The 25,717-nt window shown below is 55.6% G+C and overlaps 1 protein-coding gene and 1 pseudogene across 1 annotated transcript in view; both read right to left on the bottom strand.

Moving 5' to 3' along the window:
* Positions 1–1,874, bottom strand: part of TCERG1L (transcription elongation regulator 1 like) — a 478,247-nt gene extending 476,373 nt beyond the window's left edge. Inside the window, exons 1-2 of the mRNA XM_024985954.2 lie at positions 1,721–1,874; positions 1,524–1,615 (exon numbers count right to left, since the gene is read on the bottom strand). Of these exons, the coding sequence (XP_024841722.1) occupies positions 1,524–1,615; positions 1,721–1,874 (246 nt within the window). The remainder of the gene's footprint in view (positions 1–1,523; positions 1,616–1,720) is intronic.
* Positions 1,875–11,224: 9,350 nt separating this feature from the next.
* LOC112444491 (undifferentiated embryonic cell transcription factor 1-like) lies at positions 11,225–25,275 on the bottom strand (annotated as a pseudogene).
* Between the last annotated feature and the right edge of the window lie 442 nt (positions 25,276–25,717).

A 25,717-nucleotide genomic window follows, 5' to 3' on the forward strand; every position in this document is an offset into this window, starting at 1 on the left:
GGCTCTGCCCGGTGCCCTTCATTCGTTGTGACAGGTAATTACACGGAATAAATGGTTTGTAATTTATGTGATTATTCCTAACTTCACGAACAACTTTATTTTAGAATTTTGGGGTAGAAGAAAATGTCTTAGTTTCCTATGAGAAAATAAGTTCAGGATAAATAATGAACATAACAGGGTGTATTCAGAGACAATTATGTTAAAAATATAAGGGTATATTGAGACCAGAGATTATATTACTAATCCAATTAGGAAAACGAGGGGAGATTTTCATTACTAAGCTAATTGAACAATGAAACCCAATGAGAAGCCTCTGAGTAGTAGATTCCCCCTGATAATTTTTTCAGGGAAATATGGTGGGACATGATTTGTGATGGAGACTAACACTTAAATTCGGCGATGCTGGGATTCTCCACCGCTAATTACCAAGGTCGTCTTCTGGTGCAGCACGGTGGTTATGATTTCCTGTTGGTGATAAAAATGGCTAATCACGGCATAAAATTCCCCTCCGCACTGAAGTAATAAAAGTGAATTAGACGCACAGAGCGCAGAGATAAAGAAAGTAGTTAAAGCAGAAGAGAGACGATCTGTTTAATAAATATGTAATTCTGGCATGGATGTTCATCTCATAGAGAGAAATCCTTCATCAGGAAGCAAGAGATTGATTTGCACTGTTGTTCGTGATTCATTTGCACCATCTATTAGCCCAGCACTAATGATGGAGAGGATGGTGAGGACCCCAGGTGAGGACGCCCAGGGATGTCGCTAACAGGGAAAGGGCTGGACAACCACAGGAACGGGGGCACTGACGGGCCGAGGTGGAGCCAAGGCTGATAACAGATGGGAAGAGAGAGTGTTCACACAATCCTGGGGTAGACCCGAGGCCACCGGCGTGTCCGACGGGTCAGACCCAAGGCCACCAGGGTGTCCCATGGATCAGACCCGAGGCCACCAGGGTGTCTGACGGTCAGAGCATGTTATATGCCATTTGTGACTTTCAAAGGCAGCAGAAAAAGTTGAGTTCTTGGTTATTCATGGGAAAAGAAATGCACTCAACATGCTCTTGGTCAATCTATAAAATGCCTCTTTATTGGGAAAGACCTGAGATTCTGTGTTCAGAAAACACAGGCGTGCACTGGTTTTCCTGTAACAGTGAAAGCAAGTGCAGATCACAGCTTCGCCCAAGCGGTGCCCAACTGCACAGACTGGCCTCCTGTGTGTACACGCCTTCTGAGACGGGGGGACGGTACACGTGAGAATCCAGGGTTACCACCCAAGCCCCTCTGAGTACAGCCTGCCAGTGAGCTCCGGACTGGACACAGACGGGAAGGCCAGGCTGCTCCTGCTTGGCTACCAGACGCCGTTTCCTTCTGCTGGGTTCCGCAGCGGTCCAGCTGGCAGTGGCCTGGTACCACAGGGGGACTGCAAAGTGCCCCTGCTGAGAGTCAGGTGGGAAATGGGTAGAAGTGTGTGCGGGCCCCCAGGGCCCCCAGCCGGGGGTTTTGCATCTCGCAGCCACCTACCTTGTCCTCTCCTTCCCCCGCCGGGCTCTTCCTCTCTGCGTGCAGCACCAGGGCTGGTGGGCAGGGCGCTCGGCTGCGCTCTCTGCTTTTATCTGTGGGACCAAAACAACCATCGTTAGCGTCCGTTTGTCACATCAGTGTGTAAAACCGGAAAGGGACCAAGAGCAGCCTCGGGAACGCTAAGTGGTGGCACATACAGTGCGTCTCGCAGGAGGCTGTGCCATGCGCACTTCTGACCACGCTGTGCTGACTGAGTCTCCACCAGGGCTTTGTGTCCAGTCTGGCAACCCCATCTGAGCCTGCACAGCACTGGCCATGGAGCGGTTGGCCACGCACGCTGGACCAGGCCATGTGGGCCACGATGGACAGGACCCAGGCCTCTTTGACAAGGACTAGGGGCCAGTGTGGGCGGCAGAGCCAGCAGGCTCTATCAGCGGCTGTGATGGCCACCCTGGTCCCCAATCCCAAGCAGGAATGAGTCCATGCTGGTCACACCCTGGTTATCATTGTTCGTCAGTCACTAACGCAGGCTCTGGCTCCAGAGGCAGCCTTCTCAGTGCTTCGACTGTGCAGACAGTAACTGTCTGATGGAGGAAGTGGAAAGTGCCAAAATCCTGAGGCTGGATATGATAACAGTTAGGCTTCATCTTATTCTAAGACATTGTGTAGCCTCAGATGTCTGTAGGCAGTGATGGGCGGCAAGGTTAACCATGTGGTTAGGACCAAGGATGAGTGGAAACTCCAAGCCACCCAACCACAAACCAGCCTCACAAAGAGATACATCCACCGAGGGGACCCTGCACGGGTCCATAAAGTGTTGAGTGACCTGGAGCTCCGTCTGTGCAACACGTCTGGGGGGATCCCCGGGGTGGTTCCTGCCCAGTAGGATGGAGGAAGGAAGGACACAGGGGATTGATGTGTGTGTGTGTGTGTGTGTTTGCGTGTGCACATGTGTGCATGCGCATGTGTGTGTGCACGTGTGTGCATGTGTGCACATGTGTGCTTGTGTGTGCATGTGTGTGCGCACATGCATGTGTGTATATATGTGTGTACGTGCATGTGTGAGTGTGCTTGGGCTTGGCTCCAGCATGGAGCCCGGCCGTGGTGGCCACAGTGGCATCAATACTCGTCCCTAGTGGCTGCAGAGCTGGGTCCGGGCTCCGGGGCAGCCTTTCCAGAGCCCTGGGTGAGGAAGCACCTCCCTGCGGACACTAACAGCTCATCTCAGAGCTGCCTCAGGGCCCTCAGGTCAGCTCTGGACCTGGACCAAACATCCAGTCCGCACAGAGGAGCTTCATCTGGACAAGGCAAAAGCAGGCGGGAGCCAGCCACGAGGCCTGGCCTCTGTCTGTCACAGGCAGGGCCGGATGGACAGAGGTGGCCCTGGGCACAGCCAGGCCCCTTGTCCGTGACATCACTCTGAAGGGCGGCCGGGCCTGCGGGCTCTGCCCCAGGGCCCGCTGGCTGGTCCTGGCTGCTCGGGAGCCCTGAGCTCAGGCTGGGAGCAAATAGACCAAATGTGGCCCCAGGACCTTGTGGGCCTCCTGCTGCCCTCGCATCTCCACACCGAGTGTGTCTGGAGCCTAGACAGCACTCTCCATTCGCACATGGGCGGCCAGTGCCGACCACTCGCCTCCCAGGCCGCTGGGACCACCACCCAGAGGCCTGCCTCTGGCCTGGAGAAACCACCTACGGGGCCATTTCACCCCCGGACAGGGGGAAGGCGCTCCCAGCTCCTCACTGGACCATAAACCCAGTCTGAGTCAATAGACCACATTTCACACCGTGCTCCGTCCTGGAAGGCAGTGGGCCTTTACTTCATCATCCTTCATGGTGATGAGCAGAGCCCCCCGGGCAGCTTCCAGAACCTATGAGAATAAGCCCGCTTCTCGTCAAGACGAAGGGCTGTGTGGGGCCAGGAGGCTGGCTCCGGATGGGACAGTCCTGACCACCCACTTCCTGTGTCTATGAAACAGATCATGCCACCCACAAAAGACAGAGGAGCCGATAGAGGGGGTGATGTAGGAAGATGGTCACTAACTGGGGGACACTGGAGCTCTGCTTGAAAAATCAGAGGAAGAGACGAGAGCAGCCCAGGGAACAGAATCCCACGGGGAGGGTTTCATCATGAAGTCCCACGGCTGTGTCCCCCACATGTTATGCTATGGTGGGACCACGTGTCCGAGTTAACATAGGCCTCATCAATGCCCACGGCAGGGCCACCCGGCCCATACTGCCTCCTGTGGCTGCTTATTCCTCTCCTCCACGTGGGGACCCTTCAGGACTGCAGACCTCAGAGTTCTACCTGCTGGCAGCTCCCAGCAACAAGATGCTCCTCTGTGAGTGGAAAGAGCCATAAAGTCCCACTGGGTCAACAGTACATTCTCAATGCCCTGGCCCCAGGCCTCCCACAGGCGCTGACAGATAACGCAGTCAAGAGTCAGGGAGCCCCGGCAGCTTCAGTTCAGGCCCCGATCCCACCGGCCACAGGCTCTGTACGAGGCTGGGGCGGGTTTGCAGGAGGCGTTCAGGGGGCAGCCCTGGAATCCAGAAGTTCTCGGTGCTGTAGCTGAGGCACAGAGTGGGGAGCTGGAGCCCAGGGTGGGCAGACAGGGGTTGCAATGACGTCTGGGTGCGGGTGACCTCAGAAAGACGTCTGCACCAGGCAGAAATGTGCAAGCGCCTGCGCTGGGGGAACCACCGAGGAGACGGCCGTGGAAAGCAGCGTCCGGAGACCCCACCAGAGCAGCTCTCCTGAGGAGAGGAGCCGGGAACACGGCGCTCTGCCTTGCCCTGGAGATCTCAGCTGGAGAACCTCCCCAGAGCCTCCCAAAGGACCTGGGGCCCTCGACCCCTGCTCTGCAAAGGAGGTCAGAGAACAGGAAGCAGCTGAACACCCCCCAAGGACCCCCAGCAAGGCCCCAGAAAGGAAGAGGAGAGCTTGAACTTGCAAGGAGATGGAACGGTCTGGCTACGAGCCGGGGCTCCGATTTCCAATTGCAGGGCCGGGCAGCTTCCAGGGGCCTGAGGCATGAACAGCAATGAGCAGATGGCTGTTCACCACCTAAGCACATGGTCTCGGTCCCTTGCCAGACTGCAGGGGTCATTCCAGGATGGGGGTGTGTGCTGACATGGGGGGAGAGGGGTTGGGGGGCTTCAGAGAGAAAACAAAGCGATCAGGTATCCCTGAAATGTGAGGAGCAGATTCTCGTCTCGGGCCGATAATGCACGCTGTAAAAAGCGTGCGAGGAAGCTGATAGCGTCCACGCTCGTCACAACGTCATTCTCAGTGACAGCGGTCTTGCTCACGTGAGTTCCCTCACTACCTGAGAAAGTATTCCTTTTTCATTTATTGAAAACACTTGATCCTTGTAAAGAAATTGGTTCTTCAAGTCCAGCATTTGGGCTGCATGCCTGGCGTTGGTCACAGGACGGCTTCTTCGAGAAGACGGTCCTGATCATCACTCTAAAGCCCCCTCGCTGCATGGCCGGGCCAGGGCCCAGAGCCCCCTGTAAAGCCTGCGTCTCCCCGTTCATCCTGAAGGGCCGATGTGATGGCTCCCCAAGGGCCACTCCAGCCCCTCTGACCTGCTTCACCCCCTTGCGCTTCGACCTCTCCACAAACCCGATGGTATAGCCATCAAACACCCCCTCGGGTGTCAAAGAAAACTAGTTTATGGAGGGAAATCAACAAGTCATAAGACCCTGACGAGCTTAGGGGTGCCCAAGATACATTTCCACGCTGCGAGGGAGGCAGGGTGATCCTATCTTCAGGGCAGTTGGTCTATTGATCCAGCTCAGCTCTGAGTTTGAAGAGCCCTCAGACTGTCTGCAGTTCGCTTTTCCTCCCAGCAGGGCTGAGCAACAAGAAGGCCTGGGCAGGTTGCATGGAAGCCAGGAAGGAGAGTGTCTGCGTGAGAACCACCACGAGATGCGTGACACACACATTCAGTCCTTGTACGGAACCCAGCACAACCCGGGCTGCGTGTGGGGACAAGTGGGGAGGAGAAGCGTGAGAAGTGAGACGCGCCTCAGCACACTGCAGGAGGACTTCCCCGGGGGTCCAGTGGTTGAGACTCTGTGCTTCCAATGCAGGGGACTCCAGTTTGACCCCTGCCTGGGGACCTAAGATCTTACATGCCACATGGCTAGGCCCAAAGATCAGAGGAAAAAAAGACCTTTTTAAAAAAGAATGAAACAAAAAGAAAAAATACTGTGGGCGTTGATGAGGGTGACGGCAGGGGATACACAGCAGCCCTGAGAAGGTGGACAGTGGCGGTATCTTGTCCGATCCTTCTCGTGGGCAAGACAGCTCAGCAGTCGACCAACCTCGCCTCCCTGAAAGGAGAGCCAGGTGGGGTCCCTGTGCCCTCAGCTGAGCTCGGGGGCCACCAGCACGTCACCTGTTGCTCAGTAGTCCCCTCGAAGCCACCTGTTCCCTTAGAGGACCAGAGACGTAAGGACTCAGAGGTGTCCGCCAGAACCTAGCGTCAGGCCTCAGACCAAAGACGGCTGACGTGTCAGCAGTGGGACAGTGACGTAGCTGGCACTTCAGCCGAGGCTGCTTCTACTGGATAAAGCACGGGATTCTTTTAAACATTTAAAGGTCGATCTTTTAATTTCTAAAATGAAGAAACACTGCAGACAAGTCAGAATTGTCTAACTTACCAAAAATATATGAGAGTATGTCAGCCTCTTCTAATTCAAAAGGTGATTCTGAAGTTGAATCTCATTTTAATCCAACACACTTTGTCCTCTCTTGGTCTCAGTTTCCTCAAGTGTGTGTGTGTGTGTGTGTGTGTGTGGTGAGTCACTCAGTCGTGTCCAACTCTTGGCGACCCCATGGACTATAGCCCACCAGGCTCCTCTGTCCATGGGATTCTCCAGGCAGGAATACTAGAGTGGGTTGCCATTTCCTCCTCCAGAGAGTCTTCCTGACCCAGGGATGGAACCCGGGTCTCCTGCATTGCTGCCAGATTCTGGGATTCTGAAAGTCAACAGGACATCTGGAACTGTCTGCGGAATATCACAAGAAACAGAAGAGCCAGCTGGGAACTCGGTTTCTTGCTGGGGAGAAAGGAAGTGGATTAACCCCAAGGAGGAGAACGAAGGAGGCAATTGACCTTTTCTGTCCTGAAAACCAAGAGTGGCTTCTGATGGACTGTTCCCTGGAAACCAGCCTCCTCTGACCCATTTGCAATCAGTGGGGAATCTCCATTAGACCGAGGGGGCCCTGATCTACAGGTGGTCTACACTGCACGACCCTGGCAGTGACTTCCTGGGGTGCCCGTGAAGTTGCAGGGGGCACCAGGATGGCTTGAGTTCCCTGGTTGTTGCAGAAACGGGCCTTGGTGGGAAGGGTGACAAAGCCTGTGCACACGCTGAACCCCACATGCACGCCGGCCTCCGCCTGCAGAGGCTGGTCCCTGCTGCAGGGGCTGTGCTTGGAAACAGAGGTGACCGCCACTCCTGGAGAAGCCTCTGCAGGACGTGGGCTGCCAGACGGCAATCCCAGCATCACGGGGCCCCAGCTTTTGTGGTTGCCACAATCTAGAGACCCCACTTCCATACACGAGCGTTCTCACCTCCGAGCACCAACAGTGCATCACCCGCTCAGGAAAACGTCTTAAGGAAAATTATGAATGGAGTTCTAATCTTGAATCCTGTCTCCCTGTAACCATCATCTTAAAAACAATTTCTGCAATGCTTAAGCAGAGTGGAAACAATCACCTCATTTTATACCAAAGTAACTCAGACAAGAGAAGCCGTTTTTCAGGTTGCAAAATTAACCATTGGGGAGGGCCAAAATTATCTGCCAATTTTAGAGGCATTGTACTCCTTTGAAGAACATGATAATAATATAAAGGGAGAGATGTGACTCATGCTGAAGACGCCCCCAGGTCTGCTGTGTGTGGCCCTGAAAGAGGCTGGAGGGGCGCTGAGCCTCAGTCTCCCCCTCCGGGAAGCCACGGCCCCTGGGGACCTGGCCGAAGCCCAGCAGTACTGCCGCCCAGGTGGCGCCTTCGCGAGAGCTGCAGGCCCTGGGGGACCACAGAGGCAGGAGAGACACAGAGATATCCCAGGGACGGAGAGCCGGCCAACAGGAGCACCGTGGGAGGCAGGCAGGGTGCTGGGCTGGCCTGTGCGAGGGCAGGGGCTGCAGGTGGGCAGAGTGAGCACGTCCCTCCAGCCCCATTGTTCCTCAAGCTGCCCCCTTGGGAGCCCTGAGGGTTTCCCGGCTCAGACCCTGGAAGGAGGAGGCGGAGGCTGAACTCCTGGGACCCCGTCTTCCAGGGCAGACTTCCGGGCTGCCGGTCAGTGTGGCCGGGTGCAGACCTGGCCAAGGCCAGGGTCCCAGGGATCCCGTCCTTCTGTTCCTTTCCTCAGGCCCGCATATTGGGGTCACCACAGAGGGGACGACACAGCCAGAGACCTGCGGCTACGAGTCAAATCCCGGGGGCCCTGGGAGCCTAGCAGGGGACATCCACCACCAACACAGTCAGCGGACACGAGGGCTTCTCAACGTCTCACCGAGGACACAGCAACTGAGCAAGCCGCGGGCCACGCACCTGTGACAAGGGTCCCAGCATGGGCTGCAGTTGGTCAGTTTTCCCCGAGAGCCCAGAGCAAACTGAGGGTACAGGACAGACACGGGCCAGCAGAGGCGCCCGAGTGATGCTCTCAAGCCCTCTCAGGGGCCAGCAGGGCGGCCTGAGGCCAGGACCCCAGGCTCTGGACAGAGCCGAGGCCCCAAAGGTCAGTGGATGCGGCCTGCGGCTTCGGGAACCCGCTTCAGGCACACAAGCGTTCCACCCCGCAGCAAAGGCTGGCCAAGGCCTCCCCGCCTCTGCTGTAACTGAAGATCATTTTCAGGTAAGTGGCAAATCATTTCTGAGTCCGCCTGCATTTTTCATAGGCGGTGATTTCTCAGAGTTGACAAGCTGCAGAGAGAATTCATTTTCTAACCCGTTAGTAACACCCTGGGTTTCCCTTTGCAGGAACAAAGGGTTTTAAAACACTCAGGAGAACTTAGCTTCCTCCACAGAAAGGGTCACAACACGGCACGTGGCCCCCCTCCCGTAACCCGACTGTCTCCTCTCCCACAAAGTGACAGCATGGAGCCTGTCTCCACCCACCAGGCCCCAGCCAGGACCCCAGACCAGCGCTTCCGGATCCTGCCGCTGGCCTGGCTGACTTAACAGGGGTCTGATGTCACCAGCGGACAGGAGGGCGTGGACAGGACGGGCCATCCTCAGCGGACTCCTAGAGCCTGAGGCACCCAGCGCTCTCGTGAAGGCAGGCTGCCTTAGACCATGGGCAGCCACGTTACCTGATGGCATCACTGACTCGATGGGCATGAGTTTGAGCAAACTCCGGGAGCTGGTGATGGACAGGGAGGCCTGGCGTGCTGCAGTCCATGGGGTCACAAGGAGTCGGACACGACTGAGCGACTGAACTGACTGACTGACTAAGCCATGTTAGAACGGAGATGAAGATGAGAGGAACCGCCCGCAGCTCCGTGAGCTGTTGGACTTTGATGGTCAGCGTGCTCCTGCCCCGTTTAAGGGCGCAGCTTCTACCTCACCGGGACGTGGGTCTCCCAGTGCAGGGGTAACGTCAGGGCTGGGATGGAGGCTGGCTCCACGCTGTGCCAGCCCAGAGAGCTGCTCCCAAGGTCCCCGGGCAGCGCTGACCCCAGGGAGCAGCCCCAGAGGAAGCTGACACCCGGGACAGTGAGGTCCAGGGATGCCTTAGCGGGCCGGCCACCCAGCCCACCCCCTGACCTAGTAAACGTGTGATCAGTGGACGAATGGATGACGGAGCCGCAGGGACTCCAAGGACAGGTGCCCTTTCAAACACATGCTCAAAGTTCTGATCATCATGATTCCTAAGCAGGGATATCAGAGGCAAAACAGATGCGTGAAATGAGCCGATTTCTCTAAGAGATGAAAAATCTTCTGTGCACTTCGTCAGACGTGTGGTGAGCCAGCTACGACCTCCCCGCAGACGCGGACCGGGAGAAGAGGAGACGGCTGGGTAGAGGGGGAGGTGGGGCGGGAGGGGGCGTAGGCGGGGGGAGAGTGAGAGACGCCCCTGCAGGCTGCACACCGTCCCTCAGAACACGTCTCTCCAGCCCAGGTAGAGCGTGTGGCAAAAGGGCAGCATTCAACCTTTTCGGACAAGCGTAAATCCATTTCACAGTCCCAGGCTGAGTTGCTTCAGCAACGCCCACCTTTCAAGGCAGCAGGGGAATTACAGGCGCTGAGAGACGGAAAGCACCCGCCCACCCCTGCACCTCGCCCTGGGGCGGCTGGGGGGCGCCCGCCCGGCAGTGAATGCACCCCTCACGCAGGCATCGTGGGTATCACAGGGGGGCTGGCCCTGCAGGCACCCCGGGACTCCAGCAGCACAGGGCTCAGGCTCCATCCACCCCACCCGAGAGGCAGCGGTGTGCCCCCAGCACACACAGGCGCACGCTCACACACAGACACACACGCACAGGGGAGACGAGTGCTCTGATGATCTTTCAGCCGTCACAGAAGTTACACTCATTACACGAAACCCTCTGCTTAGTTAGCTTACTGTCTGGTCTACACACGCCAGGAAGGGATGGGGAAAAAAAAAAAAAAAATACATGTGCAGAAAGTGAGATGACTTTTTCTAAAGCTGACATCAAAAATGAGTTATCTGTGCTATAAAAGCTGTTCATCATATGCATCACTTTCAAAAACCGCCACAATATTGTCAAGCAATTAGCCTCCAATTAAAATTACTTAATTAAAAAGAAAAATGTGGATACACCTTTGGAAACTGTGCTAAGGTGTATCATTTCCCCTCTTCTGACTGCAAGGACACTGGATCCTCTCCTGCGTGGGCACTGACACCTGTGGGCAGGCCAGGGGCAGGTGTGTACTATGCCCCACATCCGGCAAGCCTCCCGAGGCCGCTGCTGGCAGCCACTCTGGGGCTGGCACCAAGAGCAGGCTTGGGACCAGCGTCAGCGGGTGGGCAGGTGAAAGGTGGGAGGGAGGGGTCCTGGGACACCACTCCCCACGATGCCCCTGGACGCCCTCCTCCCGGACGTCTCCCGCCTCCACTGAGGTCTGGCGTTCCCCATGCACACTCCAGTCCTTCCCGTCTCTAACGAGGCTGGCATGCCCGGACTGGAGCTTTGCGGCCCCCCAGCCCCTGCGCTGCAGCTTAGAGTCTGTTCCCACGCCTCTGTGCCTCCAACAACACAACCGGGCATGCTGCCGTGTTTTATCTAAGCAGCCCCTACCTTCCCGGGCAGTTATTAAATCTCTTCCCGCTCTTTCATCCTGAGGCTTTTTCTACCTGCCTCACATGTCCCGTGAGCTTTAACAACCGCGGCTCCCATAGGGACCTGAGGTCACAGGGGAGGGGGTCTAACTTAATGGAGTCAAAATGGCTAAAGCGGACGCCCCCCAGCCCCCCGGCCGGTGTCGACCTCGGTCATCTCTGGGCCCCTGAGAATGCTGCCTCCTGTCTCTGCACACTGAGCCTCCGTGTTTTAATGGGAGGATGAATTTCAGACTAGATAATGGCCTGGGTGATGCTCCCAGGAGCTCAGAACGAGTCTCCCACGCAGGTGCAGGAAACGAGAAAGCTCCCTGGCTGAGGTCCTCAACGTGGTCTCGGACAAGGATGAAGAGGCCTGAGGGTGACTGGCTCTCGTTCCATCAGCTGAGCTTCGACAGACACGGTGAGGAGTGTCTCAGGACTCCCGGGGGCTCCTCTAAAGGGCCCCTCAGGGCTGAGTGTGATTCCAGGCAGGGATCCCCCACCATGGGGGATAGGACCCCTTGCTGTCGGGGGACTGGCCTTGGTTGAGAACGTGGGGGTGGCCCCCCCAGACCTGTGGTCGCTGCCACCGGGGGCCCCAGGAAGCACGCGGCTCGGGCAGCCTCCCCGCCCCCTTGGTGGCTCTGGGCCCCTGGGGACTAGCATCCGCTGTGTGCAAACGCTGTGGACTGTGGTTTCCGCACTCGCTCGCTCTCTCTTCTGTCACGTTAAAGAGCAGAATCAAGACACGGGACTCCAATGCCCCCTCCAAAGAGCCGCAGGTTAACTGGTTAATGAGAAAGCAGCCTCCCCAAGGGCGCGGGGCTCCCTGCTGCAAAGCCTGGAGCACTGAGCAGCTCCATGGGCTTCCTGCCGCCGGCTTCGGTCCCCCGGGGACACACTCCCGCATGGTCCTCACCAAGGTGGCTGTAGTTGTCTCACAGGGACACCAGGCAAGCGTCCTACCCTGGGGGGCCGGGGTGGCTCTGGTCACTATCCCTCCTGCCCTCCCCCACAGTGGGGCGGGGGCAGACTGAGCCAGGCCCCATCAGGGGGGCAGGGTCCTGGGGCCACCTGGGCAGAAGCTGCACCTGTGCACAGCCCTGGAAGGAAACTCTGCTTCCTCTCCCGGGTCCTGGGGACACACTGCACTTAGGGGCAGGACTGGCTCCAGTTATAGAAACGTCGAAACTGGTATCATTTAGTTGTAAACTTTCCTCTCTGTTCGGGAATCGACCGAGCAGAGGCATTCAAACTCTGCTGTTCAAAGTGACCAGAGAGGAGCTCGGTCTGCCCTTCCCCACAGGCCACCGTCCCCCAGGTCCCATGGGCCCCGCTCCCCAACCTCACAGCAACCAGGAGTCCCAGCCAGCCCAGCCCCAGGAATCTGGGAGGTTCGAGCAAAGCCCTCCCACCCCCACCCCGCCGCCAGCAGCAGGACCGCCATGGAGGGCTGGGAGGCAGGGCCTCCCACCAGTGTCTTCCAATCCGGGGTCATTCAACAAGGACCACCGATTTTGGCTTGACTTGGGTTTGGCGGTTAATGAAAAGGTTGCTGATTGCTAACCCACAGCAGCTGAGTAGAACCTCACCAGCACCTCCCGGTGATGGGAACAGTCCTCACATTGCGGTAGGGTCATCATGCTATTGATCATTGCGGGTCCTTCCGTGGGGAGTGCCCGGAAACCCCGATTCCCCAGCAGACGGTTCTGTTCTGACCGCAGAGAGGCGACGGCCAGCGGTTCAGACGTCCCCACATTCTCGTTTCTGCAGCGGGTGACAGCAGAGCTCCCCATGGCTCACAGCCGTTTCTTCCTTTTTTGGCCAAGAGCACGTGGCAAGCATGGCGCTGCTCCAAGGCGGCAGGAGGCAGGAGGGGGTTAGAGGAGAAAGAGAGGCAGGCGAAGCCAGGTGAGCTGCGGGCGGCAGGCACCAACCAGCCCCGCGGCCGGGGTGCCTGGGTGAGGACAGAACAGGCCCTCTGGGGCTGTGACTCCACAGGTGGAGAAAGGGTCTGGAGGTGGATGCAGGGGGGTGGGAACGGCTGATGGAGACGAGGGAGAGCAAGTCCCAGAGCTGAGGCAGTCACATCCAGGACCCCACATGGGCCCAGGTGCCAGGGCAGGCGACCAGAGGCAGAGCCCAAGGGGGAGTGAGGCCACTCAGGCCACCCCGCAGGGGTCAAGACAGGGAGCAGTCAGCGCTGAGAGTCTGAGGACAACGACACCACAGGGACCTGCCAGTGTAAATAATGCTGTGCACACTGCACTATGCAGGATATGTTATAGAGTGCTTTACACATGTAGCAAAATGGTTACATTTGATTTTCACACTCAAGTTTTCTCCAAGGCGACTAGCTCCTGCTACTATTATTTCATAGAAAAAGAATCTCAAGAGAGACCTGCAGTTCTCTTAAGAGCATTTTGGCAGTGGTAAATTAAAAGTTAAGACTCTTAGAGTTCAAATATCGTATTTAACACCTTGGTTATCTTGACATGAGTATTCATGGCTTCAGATTTTAAACCATCCTCAAAGTACCTTTTTATATAACCTTTAGTTATATGTGGAAGAGAAACGCATGATTAAATATATAAATGACACCATTCACTTGTATCAAATAGGAACACATACAGGAAAATCAAATATCAAAGCAATTGTAATATAAAAGGGAGATTTGCAAGATCTCCATTTCCGGAATAGGATTTATGATCACTGAGCTTATTCTATTGTTAGCGATGTCCGTCTCGTAAAAGAGGGTGTGTGTCTGGGCCTCTGGGCTGACCCAGCTGTCGTGGGGATGCTTACTGTGGGGAATTTGGGGTTCGGGGGGGGCATGGCCTCCCCGAGCACATGGCCACCATGGAACCAAACCAGCCTCCTCTTCCTGGGAATCTCCCTGGTCCGTGCAGTCGGGACATACCCTCCCGGTTTCTGGCCGGGGCCAGGCCCGCCCCTGGCAATGGAGCTCTGATCAGGGAGGAGGCAGCTGTAGTGGGGCTCAGGTAGGGAGCACCCTCTCCTTTCTCCTGATCTGGGGAGCTCAGGAATCAGAGAGGAGGGGCAGCAGCCACCATGTCCTGGGGGTGCCAGGCTAGGGCTGGGCTCAGCACAGGGGTGGAGACAGGAATCAGACCGGCCTGGGAATAGAAACCCAGCTGAGTCGCTTACTAGGCCTGAAATATGGGGACAATCTCTCAGCTCCTTTGAGTCTCAACTTTTCCAACAGACGGGAAAACTAATACCTTAGTTTGCTCAGGCTGCCATAACAAAATGCACAGACGCCGTTCTGGAGGCGGGAAGTCCAGGGTCAGGTGCCAGCACTGTGGGGTTTTGACGAGCAGTCTCCTTCTGGCCCGTAGATGCTGCCTTTGTGTCCTTCTGTGGCAGAGAGACTGCTCTGTGTCTATCAGGGCACTAACCTCACCATCAGGGCCTCACCCATGTGACCTCATCTGAACCCAATGACCTCCCGAACGCTCCACCTCAGATCTGACCACACTGAGGGTTAGGGCTTCAGCATATGAATTTGGGAAGCGTAGGAATGTTCAGTCCATAGCAGCACCGCACGCAAGCTTCGGGCTGTGGACAGAGATACTGAATACGCTGAGCACAGTGTCTGCAGGGCAGGTGCTCACGCAACAGGATCCGAGGGATTACCGGGGCAGAATCCTCCTGAACCAGCCTCCTCTACTGTACAGGGTCTGCCTGCCGCTGAGCAAGCAGAGAGGACCCCAGCCTCTCTGGGGAGACTGAGAAGGACCCCACAAGTCAGGAGCAGGGGTCTCCCTGCATCCCTGCTTCCCACACGTGCAAACTCAGCCCCAGGTCCAAGTGTCTTATGTGCAAAACGCCTGTTCTTCTTGCTGAATCTTATGAAAAATTGTAGAAATTATTCTATAATGAACCTTGTAAGGGAAACATTTGACAGCCCTTTGCAAATGCAACAGGAAAGACCATTCATTCCTCCCCAAGCGTCATTGCTCACATTAAGATGTAGCTGCAAATCAGGACACAGAAGCCAAAACTGTTCTGATGCAGCAGTGAATCTAAGTGCATCTGTGGAGTGTGTATGTGTGTGTGTGCATGCCCATTTCCAGGCTTTAAACCAAGTCATGCTGCTGAACATTCTAGACCCTTTTACAGGTCCCTGAGTCTCCAGGGCGAGTGGACATAGGAAAAAAGACCTGAAGAACTGCCAAATACCTCTTTAAAAAGTTCGCCTTTCAGTGTCCTCATACAGAAGCGAGGGGAGCACGCACGGGGGTCTGTCACCGTGAAGACAGTGAGCCTTGCTGAGTGGCTTCTGTCCCCGCGTCCAGCTGGGGGCCTGGCACCAGGAGTGCTTCATTAAGTGTATCATTTAAAAGGAATTGACATCTATTTTAAAAAATTCTCTTAGATATAAATCATGGTGTGTGATAAATCCATCCTAAGCTAACCCACTGGCATGATCTAAAGAAGCAGATATTTACAAGGTGCGTGCCGGACACACAGAGGTGTCCTTATGTGTCTGATCACTCCGCAGGACTAACACCAACGGTGTTTTGAGAGGACTGTGCAGACTGCACAGTCTGACTGCGGTCGCCTTGGATTTACATGCCCGCCGCTCCAGCATGTGTGGGCTGGTTAGCCTCCGAAGAGCTTCCTGGTGAGGCGGCCTGACTTCTGCAGACGAATCTACATGAGCACGCCGTCCTCACCAAGCTGATTTATTTTCACATTTAGAGGTAAGAAAATTAATCGTGCAGTGCTGTCAGTGGATGAAATTAACTCGGACTGTTTTGTGTTTTTTTTTTTTTTTTTTGGAACCAACTCCTTTCAGTTATTTTCTTTATTTCCAAAAGGGAAGTTATTCCAGTCATTTGATACAAATGGGTTTAATTAGTTTAAGGCAAACATAACCTTTAACAAAAACACAGGCTGGGGACCGCTGGTCTGTGTGCTGCTGGAGAAAAAAGCAGCGCTGTGCTCGAGGCTGATTTTTCACAGCAGCTGTACAGTCCGATTCGGTTCAGCATCAGAGCAAACCACCCACCACCTAAAACAGCAATTCCTCTGCCGAGTCCATCAGAGAGCTGGCCCGTCCCGACACACAAACACACTTCTATGACAAGGGCAGGCACGTGGGAAGATGGTGAGGGGGAGGCGGTCCGTCGCATCCATGCCCTGCGTATTCTCCTGGGTACCACCCGAGACGGCGCTGGCTCTGGCTGAGGGCAGGGCACACGTTTTCCAAGGGCCTTGCATTTTTAATGACTCTCTCTTTGAAAGGTATTAAAAATTTAATAAGAAAAAAACCCAGTCAATCCCACACTTGCCATGAAGCATCTGCTAGAAAGAGACCCTTGGTTTCACAAACACTCAAACGGAGGATTCTTATCTTAGGTTTACCCTTCCCCAGGTCTAAGGGGCTGGTTACCACCTGAGTGGTAACCTGATCAGCGAGGATCAGAATTATTGGTCCAGAAGCCAGCATTTCTGCTGTAAATCTGAGCTTGGACACCCATGCCCTTCAACGGCACCCTCTCCTCCGCAGGACAGAACCCAATCCATTCCTCCCTGGTCATGTCTTGTTCTCCAGGACTCCTCCTGCCCCGACGAGCACAGGACGCAGTCCCACGTCTCTGCTGTGTCTGCGGTGACTCCCCAGCCCTCTGGCACGGGGGCTCGGGTCTTATACTCTCCAGTGCTCTTGTGACTCCCCACGTCCACATCTCTGCTGTGTCTGCGGTGACTCCCCGCGTCCACGTCTCTGCTGTGTCTGCGGTGACTCCCCAGCCCTCCAGCACGGGACTCGGGGCTTGTCCTCTCTGGTGTTGTCCGTGACTCTCCGCATTGAGCGGGGCATCCCTGCTCTGCCCTGTGCTTTGTCCATCCCCAGTCTCTTTACTAAAATCATTGGCCGATGCAACTCTCCTTCTTGGCAGATGAACCCTGTGAGGTGAGAGCCACGTACCTACATGCAGGCTGGTTTTCAGTCCAAGTCACCTCCCCACTGGGGCTGTCCCTTCTCTCTGCTCCTGGCTGGGCTGTGGGTCTCAATCTCCCCATGCCCCTGTGCTTGTGCCTCTGCAGTGAAGGCTTCTGTTTGCCGGAGCCCATGTCCCTCTCTGCCTGAAAAAGTTCTTCCTTCCTCCACAGTGGTAAGCACAACTGCTCCCTTCTGCCAAGGCTGCACGCAGAGTGCCACCCAGAGAAAAGACCTCTTGTCCTCCTGGTTTTAAAATATGGGATGCATATTTCTATCCCTGCAAGTCACTTTTAAATGACTCATTTCATAGCTGTGAAAAACAGAAGCCACGCCTTTTAATCTTTAAACCTATTTTCAACCAACTGTGTGATTGGCACCAATAGACAATTAATGAGCGTTGAAGGGCTGACGCAGTGTCCACACAGATGAGTGAACACCTATCCGTGGGAGGAGATGAGTGGGTTTGTCTATCTGTCCCCTTCCATGGGCAGAGCAATCAAACCAAAGAGAAACAAATCAGCAGATAAACAAGGAAGTGGACATTATATTTGGCAAGAGCCGAGGCAACTGCTGTGGGGGTTTCCATCTCAGAGCAAAGTCCTCCACAGCGGCCATTCAGGGAGCCCCTGACCACCGGGAGGCTCCCCGGGGCAGCTGCACTCAATCTCAAGTGAGAGCAGGGTCTGTGCAGGAAGACAGGGGATCACGGCCAGGACTCAGCCTTCCACTGGCTGATTCTACAGTGTGAGTGGGTAGCCCAGGATCGCGGACACGCGAGCCAGTCTGCAGCGATAAAGAACAAGGGCAGCTGTAGACACAAGCCAAAGAGCGACCGAGGACCTCACGGAGTGGAGGGGAGTCTGTTCGTGTCATAGAGTGTCCTTAAAGGGACTGAGGAAGGCGCTTCGTTCATTAAGCAAGAGCGGTACGCTGTCAAAAATTAACAGAAAACATAAATAAGCTCTAGGGGACTCTATCGGAGAAGGCAGTGGCACCCCACTCCAGTACTCTGGCCTGGAAAATCCCATGGAGGGAGGAGCCTGGTAGGCTGCAGTCCCTGGGGCCGCTAAGAGTCGGACACGACTGAGCGACTTCACTTTCACTTTTCACTTTCACGCATTGGAGAAGGAAGTGGCAACCCACTCCAGTGTTCTTGCCTGGAGAATCCCAGGGACGGGCAGCCTGGTGGGCTGCCGTCTATGGGGTCACACAGAGTCGGACACAACTGAGGTGACTTAGCAGCAGCAGGGAACTATGTATATCATATAATCTATATATGTATATATTATCCTATCTAAAAGACACGTGCTCCTTGGAAGAAAAGCTATGACAAAGTAGACAGCTTGTTAAAAAGTGGAGACATACTTTGCCAACAAAGGTCTGTCTAGTTAAAGCTACGGCTTTTCTAGCAGTCATGTTCGGTTGTGAGAGTTGGACCACAGAGAAGGCTGAGATCCAAAGAACTGATGCTTTCGAGCTGCGGTGCTGGGGGAAGGCTCTTTAGAGTCCCCTGGACTGCAAGGAGGTCCAACCGTGTGCTAAGTCTCTTCGGTCATATTTGACTCTGTGACACCATGCACTGTAGCCCGCCAGGCTCCCCTGTCCATGGGATTCTCCAGGCAAGAATACTGGACTGGGTTGCCAAGACCTCCTCCAGGGGATCTTCCTGACTCAGGGATCGAACCTAGGTTGGATTCTTTATAGCTGAGCCACCAGGAAGCCTTGGAGATCAAACCAGTCAATTTTAAAGGAAATCAATTCTGAATCTTCATTGGAAGGATTGACGATGAAGCTGACGCTCCAATACTTTGGCCACATGATGTAAAGAGCCAACTCTGAAAAAGACCCTGATGCTGGGAAAGATTGAGGGCAGGAGGAAAAGGGGACAACAGAGGATGAGATGGCTGGATGACATCAATGACTCAATGGAGATGAGTTTGAGCAAACTCCAGGAGATAGTGAAGGACAGGGAAGCCTGGTGTACTACATTCCATGGAGTCACAAAGAGTTGGACACGATTTAGTGACTGAACAACAATATCTATATGTACTTATATTTACCAAATATATTTATATTAATCTATGACATATATACAAATATATGTATATATTAATATTCCAGTCTCACTGAGATAAAGATAATGCTCTGTTTACCCCAAGAACAGTTGCCAGCCTAATGCAAGAAAATACTTATGCAAAAGCTTTGAAGAGTCAGAATCTAGAGACTGGAGAGGTGTCCGGGGGGGCCATCACCGCCTCTCTGATCCCTAACCCACACCGCCAGCCGTAGGTCAGTGGCCCTTCACCCCATGCAGGTCCCTTCCCTCCCAGCCCCTTCCATCACCCCACTCTAGCACACGGCTCTGGCCCTCGTGACCAGACGCAAGTCCACTAGACTCGGCCAAGTGTGATGGAAAAGCCCGGCTGAGAGCAGGATGAGGGATAGAGGCTTGAGATACCACAGCTGGTGGCCTCGGTGACAGCAGAGCATCTGGGTTGAGTCTGCCGCCCCCGCTGCGGACAGGAGGATCTGCAGAAGCAAGGCTGACTCACACAGAGCAGCAGGTGTTTGCAAGGGCTGTGTGACGTCAGAGCCAGGGTCCACGCCAACCCACAGCTGTCCCAGACCCTCCTGTCATCTGGGACGTGATGACGGATCCGAGAGTCCCAGCACGGAGCATCCCACTTGGCTCTCCTCTCTGCCGATGGTTGCAGGGCTGACCCCCGCCCCCCCACCCCCGCATCCCTCCCTGTGCTCATAAGGAGGGTGGGTCCCCAAGGAGGTGCAGGTCTGCCCTCCGCTGCCTCCTTAACTTGAGATGGAAAACCGGAGGCTGAGGTGTGTGCTCCCGTAGCTGGGGTCTGCACGGCCTTCCTGCAGTCTTCAAGTTCCTGACTTCCCGCTGCCCCTTCACCGCCCCTCACTCACAAAACTGCCATAAAAGCTGGTGTTTGGGCCATGCGGGCCTCTGCAGCCCACTGTCCCATGCTCTGAAGGACTCGGGGTGTGCAGTGCAGGTCAAAACAAGAGACACACCACACTGTCCCTCGCAAAGGGTGTGCCCTGCCTACACTGCCCACGCGGCCCACACGAGCCCAAGGCCCTCCCAGTCAGCCTCCCGCCTGACGGATGGCAGGGCATCGACTTGGGGGTGAGGTAAACACGGGCCCTGTATCCCAGATGCTCCTCCCCTCCTGAATGACAGCCTCTGCCCTGCCCTCCAGACTGGCAGCCCATGCCAGTCAGTCCCCAGCACGCTCCGCCCTGGGAGCCCCTCCACCGCCTGCCTTGGCGCAATTAGAGCCAGGAGCACACGGCTTTTGACAAGAAGATGGAGGGCCGGGCTGTCGTGGCGGTTAATTGGGGGTGTTATTTATGTGTTCGGAATGCTTGTGACGTCCCCTGGCTGGTTCTGATGCAATTAGTTCCACTGATGGCCAGGTTTATGAGCTGAAAGAGTGAGAACCAGAGCACCACGCCTGACACAATAGGACACAATAAAAATGAGCAGGCTCTGCTGATTTCCATGCAGAACACCCAGAAAATGGGCTGCAAAGTTTTTAGAGGGAGATAAAAGCCCCCTCTTGCCTGCACAATTATCTATCCACTTTGGAAATACATAGGCCACAGTCGGGGAGAATTGAACCTCTGAAATAAGAGGCAAATGTATATGAAAACAATTTTACCGGTAGGCAGCCCCAACATCTAATTAGTATTGCAGAAACAGAGCTGAATTTTTACATTTCAATTACTCCTATATTCAGTAATGGACGCATAATTAGCATGAATTCAGGACAATTATTATAGAAAACTTCAAAGGATGTCTCATGCAAACGTTTCAATAGATTGACTTTGGATTTTTCGCATGTGTCAGTGGGATGGGACCCTAACACATCTTTTAAAATCAGTTTAAATTGTCATAGAGGTAATACAGTATCTGGGACCCAGGTGAGTGAAGACCACACTGACCTTTTCAGCGGCTCACGGTGTCCCGTGTGGCTGTTCTAGCGTTTGTTCCATCTCCTCTGTGGCTATAACAGGTCTTGCTGTCACACTCAGCCCTGCACACACCTGGCTGGCACGTGGGGGGTTTACTGAAGGTCAGTCCCCATGGATGAGCCACTGGGTCAGAGGCAACACGGTTTTGTGACTTTGATAATGTTGCCAAATCGACCACCTCATCTTGCATTGTAATGCATGGCTGAGCCTCCCACCTGGAGGGGGCCCTGGCTGCCTGAGTCCTGGCCTCACATGGGGCCTGTAAGACCCATGCCAATATGAGAAGTGAAAACGCAGGTCTTCATAGAGACTCGCCTAATTTTCACTCCTCCATTCCACAAATATTTTTTTAGAACTTCCTGTGTCCCTGGCACCATCCTGGCCTGAAAGAGCACAGGACAGAATGAAACCTGAAGTCCCCTGCCCCGTGGAACCTATCTCCTGAAGACTGGGGACAGGGGCTCTGAGCATCAGCGCAGGGTTGACGCGGTCGCTGAGCTGTGCTTCCTCTGGTTAAACTGTGTATCCACGGGGGCTGCCCTCTCCCCTTTGGGGTTGTGGCTCAGTCGTCTTATACATTAAGGGCCCTTCTGTCTGGGTTGCGTGTGTGTGTCTAGGATAAGGATGGTAAAATACCATTTTCCTTCTGACTTTCCTTGTGACTGCAGTCTCTATGACAAACCCAGGCAGCATATCTAAAAGCAGAGACGTCAGTTTGCAGACAAAGGTCCACAGAGTCAAAGCTGTGGTTTTTCCAGTAGTCATGTATGGATGTGAGAGTTGGACCATAAAGAAGTCTGTGAGTGCCAAAGAATTGATGCTTTTGGGCTGTGGCGCTGGAGAAGACTCTTGAGAGTCCCTGGGACTGCACGGAGGTCATATCAGTTAATCCTAAAGAAAATCGACTCTAAAAATTCACTGGAAAGACTGACGATGAGGCTGAAGCTCCAATAATTTGGCTACCTGAGGCAAAGAGCTGACTCACTGGAAAAGAAAAGACCCTGATGCTGGGAAGGATTGAGGACAGGAGGAGAAGGGGGCTATACAGGATGAGATGGTTGGATGGCATCACTGACGCAATGGGCATGAATCCGAGCAAACTCTGGGGGATAGTAAAGGACAGAGAAGCCTGGGATGATACAGTCCATGGGACTGAAAAGAGCCAAACGTGGTTTAGTGACTAAGCGACAAACACAACAGTAATAGTTTCTGTGCCCCAGGTTTAAGGGTCAGATTCACTGTGCTCTTCTTCTAGAGCTCCTGGGTTCTTGCTGTCTTGAAAGACTTATCTTACTCCAAAGCCTGGTCATAATTCTCCCACGATTTTCCCTAGGAGTTTCACAGTTTCATTTTGCATGCCAAGGATTGCTCCACGTGGACTTTAACCAGGTGAAGGTGTGAGATGTGGATACATCTGTGTAATTCACCAGGCGGCTTCTCTGCTCCCTCAACACCATCACCCGGACCATCCCTGTCACCCTTTGATCTGAAATTCTCTCCTGTTGGCCACTCCGTCCTGTGGGAACCTGCATCCATCCCTGGGCCTGCATGCACCTATTTGTTAATAGACACGAGCAGACCTCTTTCCATTGTACTTTGCTTTATGGTGCTTTGAAAATGTTGCATTTTTTACAAACTGAGGGTCTGTGGCAACTCTGCACTGTCAAGACAATAGTTACATTTTTAGCCATGAAGTGTTTCTAAATTAAGGTATGCCCGTTGATTTTTTTTTACACACTACCGTTGCACACTTAGTAAGCTGCACAGTAGTGTAAACATAACTTTTACATGCACTGAGAAGCCAAAGCATTCCAGTGACTGGCTTCATCGTGGCATTTCTTTATTGCAATGGTCTAGAACCAAACTCGCAGTATCTCTGAGGTGAGCCTGTACTGATCCTGTATTTTTGCTCACACACATATGCACACACACGTGCTATTTTAAGATGGAAAAATTTATCTGATGATACACGCATTAGTAAACCCAACCCACCGGGGTTTTCCCTGTTCCGTTTCCTGAGGTCCCTGACAGAGGCATACAACCCCAGAGAGCCAGCCCTTCCAGCATCTGTAGGAAATCTGCCTTCGACACGACAGCCCAGGCTGTGTTTCAGGGTCAAGGGCTTGGGACTTGCTCCGACAAGCACGGGGCACAGGGGTGAAGTGGGGATGAGCAACCCGGCCGGGAGCCTGGAGCTGTGACCAACGTGCCCGAGCCGCAGTTTGTCTGTCCTCCTCTGGCTGGCGGGGGTGCACAGCTCAGCCCAGAAACGAGAGACCAGATGGATGACCGAAGGGCACCTCAGGCTTAGAACATGGTGAGTTTAACCAGAGCAGCCGATGGAATCAGGCTGAAATGGGAACAAGGAACTCCCCAAATTGCAGGGTTATTAGCTTTGGGAATCCCTCTCTGAAGTGGGCCAAAGGAAGTCTGCCTTATCCGTAGACAGTCTCTCCTGGACAGCCCTCCCCACTCCCCATCCTGAGAGCATCCGGGGAGGGGCCCACAGAACCAGACAGAGTCCCGCCCACCCTGGGTGCCTGAAGCTCCCATCAGCAGTGGGAGGTGGTCCCCCGAGGGGCCCTCCTTGTGGGCCTAGCTCCTCCCCTGGCCTGGGATGGTCCACCCTCCTCCCCAGCCTGTCCTGTCCTCCTGTGGATGCACCCTGGGTGGGATGCTGGCTCAGGCATCGCCTTCTGCAGAGCCCCGAACACCGGGGTGGTCAGATCTGTCTGTGGACGCCTCTCACATCCCTCCGGCAGTGCCCAGGAGTTGAGTACAGTCACCTGTAACCTAGTCTTAAGTAGACTGGGTGGGGGAGGGGGGTCAGTCCTTGAAAACCATGTCACAAGGGTACATCCTCAGGGCCTGGCTCAGGGCTGGTATGCACTAAACTGGACACACTAAACCAGAAGGAAGGTCAACCACCCTGATCACAGGTGGGCACCCACTTCTGCTAGCCCCACTGGTGTGCTGGGGGGTAAAGAGTCCAACATTCATGAAACTCACACTGTAGGGGGAAAAATGCCATGGGAAAATTAATGGATAAGAAGTTAACAGATAAATGAAAGGCATAAGATGCTCAGAATACAGTATAAATCAATAATAGAGCAAGCCCGTTACCAGGCCCTGCATAGACGCTGAGTGTAAGGGCTGCAGCCTCCTGATCGCCCACCCACTGGACACTCCAGTTTGCCAGCAGCAGTGGGAAGAGGATGCTCTGCCTTAGAGAAGAAGTAACTTCCCCTCCCTGTAAAGTGAGCCTCCATCTGCTGTAACAGATGGAGCTGTGACCTCTGCCCTGGAGATGGGGTGTTTGTAGGCTCAGCGCCATCTGAATACCTGTTGAGAATGCCCTTGGTCACCACTTTTCAAAGCTCAATGATCACTGATGTCCTTGAACCCAAGACGGAGGCGCACACACGTGGCCTCTGCGCAGGCACCACCCATGTCTTCAGAGACGGACATGTGGCCCCTCCCCACCCCGTACCGAGAAGAAGAGGAGGCAGGATGCTGGGGTGTGGGTCAAGGGCACTGGGGTGGCTGGTGCACCCACGCCCAAGCCTGCAGCATTTTCTGCAGACGGCCTGGGACACCGGTGAAGGTGCTGGGGGCCGTCGGGGAGCCGGGCGCGTGGGGCGCGTCCGCAGACTTGGGCGGGGACGGGCTGAACCTGAGTGTCCACGCGGGATCCGAGTCTGAGCTCTCGGGACGCGGGCAGCGGCGGGGCGCCTGGAACGCGGAGCGCCGGTTGCCGGGGGCGCGCGCGCCCCCCCTTCTCCGTCTGGGGCGCCCCCGCACCCCACCCCCGCCCCCTCCGTCTGAGGGGCTCTCCCCACAGCCGCTCCCCGCGCTCTCGTCTGGGGCGCGCCCTCCCCCACCCCAGACCCACCTACCCGGCTCGGCGGGCGCGGCGGAGGCCGGCCGGCGGCCGCGCGGGGGTCGTCCGGGCCCGGGGAGCGGCGGCGTTCCGCGCCTGCGCCCGTTGTCGCCCAGGAGGCCCATAAGCTGGCGGATCTGCGCGTCGAAAGGGCCCTGGCGGCTGGCCGTGCGCGTCGCGGACCTTGTCCTTGAAGGAACTTTGTAGCGGCGGGCGGCACTGCGCGGGGGTGCGCCGCACCTGCTGGCGGGCCAGCGCGGCCGACACGCGCGGTAGGTGGGCAGCGCCTGGCGGCGGTCCAGCAGCAGCGCGCGCCACACGGCCGGGCTGCAGTAGCGTGCCCAGCAGCAGCTCCGTCTCGTGCGCCTCCAGGGCGTGCGCTGAGCCGAGCCCGGGGACACGGGCGAGCCGGGGGACGCGGGCGAGCCTGGGGGTGCGGGGGTTGTGGGAGCCGCCAGCGCGCCGGGCGAGGCGGGCCTCCGGGGCGGGGTCTCCGGGGCGCCCCCCGCCAGCCGCGGCTCGGGGTCCGGGCTGGCGGGCGATGGCGGCTCGGGCGGGGGCGGCCGCCGCGGCCGCAGCAGCATCCCGGGGCCGGCGGGGTCGAGGCCGAGCCCGGGAGAAGCCTCCAGTTGGCGCTCGGAAGACCTGCACGCCCGCCCTGCTCGAAGCCGGCGCGGAAGCCCCGCCGGGTCTACGCGGCCCTCCCCTGCCCCGCCCGCCCCGCCCCGCCCCGCGCGCCAAGTTCAACCCGACCGCGGCAACGCCTGGTCTCCGGGCCAGTCTTTGTGTTCCTGGGTCTCGAGCTCTTGGACTAAGGCTCTGCCCCCGCCCGCCTACCGCGAAAGCGCCCGCCCAACCTCCTTGTCTGTACTTCTTAAACCGCTGGATCAAGTCAAACGAACATGGCAATGTGTGTCGGGCGCGCAAGGGTCCGTCCGTGTTTACGCATGTGCGGTGCCCTTTCCACCCTGTGTAGAGGAAGCCGTGGAACATTCTGGTTCCAAAGGCTCCTTTTCCTTTGGTGCACCCTTGCTTGCTTGC

The sequence above is a fragment of the Bos taurus genome, chromosome 26 (genome assembly GCF_002263795.3).
Source record: "Bos taurus isolate L1 Dominette 01449 registration number 42190680 breed Hereford chromosome 26, ARS-UCD2.0, whole genome shotgun sequence".
NCBI classification, from domain to species: Eukaryota; Metazoa; Chordata; class Mammalia; order Artiodactyla; family Bovidae; genus Bos; species Bos taurus.